At 60.9% G+C, this 2,247-nt stretch overlaps 1 protein-coding gene across 1 annotated transcript; it reads left to right on the top strand.

Annotated features, from left to right (window-relative positions):
• Positions 1-1,553: 1,553 nt before the first annotated feature.
• Positions 1,554-2,049, top strand: SPRG_16730 (hypothetical protein; the record flags this gene model as incomplete). Its single annotated transcript, XM_012356055.1, has 2 exons — positions 1,554-1,832; positions 1,858-2,049. 2 exons carry the CDS (start codon positions 1,554-1,556, stop codon positions 2,047-2,049), a joined length of 471 nt encoding a protein of 156 aa, XP_012211445.1.
• Between the last annotated feature and the right edge of the window lie 198 nt (positions 2,050-2,247).

The following is a 2,247-nucleotide window of genomic DNA, read 5'->3' as shown; positions in this document are numbered from 1 at the left end:
TCAGTGCCGCCGTTCATGCCGAGCTCGTGCTTTCTCCATCTTTGGCGTCCGAGGCGCTGATCGGTTCTGGTTCCCCGTCTTGGGCACAAATACCGGTACCCACGCGCACCGAAGACTCGGATATCCACCGCGACGTACTCCCGCGCTTTGCACTTTCTCGTTTGCTAGTACGCTCTGTCACGTCAAAATGACCATTTTAGTGTGTCTTTACATGTCAACAAGGCCGAGATTTGCAAATGTGGCGGCCTACCCCAATTTGGGCCTACCCCCTCTCATTGAGCAGCACGAACTGCGCGACGCACCGCCGCTGCGCGTTGGCCAATCTCGGCGAAACAAAGCGTCGAAAACCAAGTGCGCATCGTCAACAGCGGCGCGATCGGTGAACGCGACGCTCGGCAACTTCTCGTTCTGCGAACAAGGTCACGATGGCCCGCAGGGGTGTCTCTCGCCGCTCTTAAGCCTCGCGCAGAGTGGAGATCCGCCACGCGAGCGCCACGCGATTTGTGCGCTCGTTTATATCTTTGAGATGGTCGAGAGCCTTACGAAGATGCTCGAGGAGCGTGTGCTTCAACCGCTCTATGCGGATATCGAAATCCAGCAGCACGTCGCGCGCTGCCTGGCGCTATTTGCGTCGAAACCGTCGTCACAGCCAACGCTTTTGTGCAGCAACGCGCTGCAGCACATTCTGGGCTTTGTCAAGTCGCCCGACGCCCTTTCTCAGCGCTTTGGGACGCTTGCGATCGGTAACCTCAACGACAAGGACCTCTTCGACCAGGGCGCGATTGCCGCCTTGTTGCATCTCGAGACGTCGAGCGACGCGGAAACGAGGTGGTGCCTTGCCTTTGTCATCAACGACGTCGCGGGCAACGAAGCCAACTGGGCGCAACTCGGCAAGATGGACATTCTGCGCACGATCATTGGGATCATGTAGCGACGTCGACGAAGAGACGCACGCAATCGTGCTCGACGGTGGCCTCGAGCCCCTCGTGCAGGGCGCGCCGTCAAGCGACCCCTTTGTGCGCCGCGCGGTGGCCGCCGCCCCTACAACTTGTCGCTGGACGAGTCCAACAACGTGTCGATTGCGAATTCGGCGCTCTCATCCAGGCTCGCCCGACACGGACATGAACGCCACGGTGGGTCGCGACTGTCTTTGGACAGTCGAATCATGACGTGTAGACGTACACTGTATTCCACTTGATTGCAACCTATGCCTGCGCGACGCTGGCCCAAGACGTTTCGACGCACGATCGAATTCTGCGCGACCGCGGCAGTGCCATCCTCGTCAATCTCAGAAGCGTAGACGATCCGTTAGTGCTTTGCGAGGCGCTCAAATGTGTGTGCAACTTGGCGTGCAACTCGCGCCTCCTTGAGGTCCTCTGCCACGACCTCCTCCTGCACGCGCTTAGCCCCGAACACGACGAGGCGATGCGCACCTCTGGCGCCATCGGCCACGGCAACATTTATTGCCAACCCTCTCACGCACAACATCGTCACGCACGACATACATTATGTACGTTGTGACACCCCTCGGACGCCTCGTGGTCGATGCCGCCATGCCCGAGCCGCAGCGCTACGCGGTCTTGGCGCTCGGAAGCATCCTCGGCAACAGCACGTACCACGACAAGTGTCTCGGCATCTTGTCGCCGCTCGTGCAGGCGCTGAGTTCCCGGCGCGCGCTCGAGACGCGGTTCTATGCGACATTTGCTCTTGGAAAGCTCGCCATGAACGCGACGCACCAGCGACCCATCGCGCGGACCGACCCAGCGGTCGACGCCACGCTCGCGTTGATGACGCAAGGCGAGAGCATACACGCCCAGTACCATGCCGTGTCGGTGCTGCGACATCTTTCGCGCCGAGGCCATGTCGATTGCGCGGACGCCGTGCTTGCTTCTCGCGCTTGCCGTCGCCGCCAGTGCGGCTTTTCACGTCGCGTACATTGAACTGGATCGCGAACTCGCGGCGCTTTCGTGCAGCTGGACGTTAAGCGACGCGCACAAGCTGCCGACGGCGACGTCGCCGCTGCCCCACCTTTGCCTCGGGCGACATTGAGGTCGCGCGGAATGCCTCCAGCGCGCTCGCTAACATGGCCGAAGAGATGGAGACGCACGGGAGCATGCTGGATTTCCACGCCATGCCCAATTGCGTGCGTCTCTTCCGTAGTCGCTACGTCAGCGTGTACCGCAAAGGCAGTCGATTCGCCGGCAACTTGCTCCCGTCGGCCGACGTGCACGCGCTCTTTCTGCACGA

Source organism: Saprolegnia parasitica (assembly GCF_000151545.1).
Source record: "Saprolegnia parasitica CBS 223.65 unplaced genomic scaffold supercont2.363, whole genome shotgun sequence".
Lineage (NCBI taxonomy): Eukaryota > Oomycota > Saprolegniomycetes > Saprolegniales > Saprolegniaceae > Saprolegnia > Saprolegnia parasitica.
This window is presented reverse-complemented; position numbering and strand designations above follow the sequence as displayed.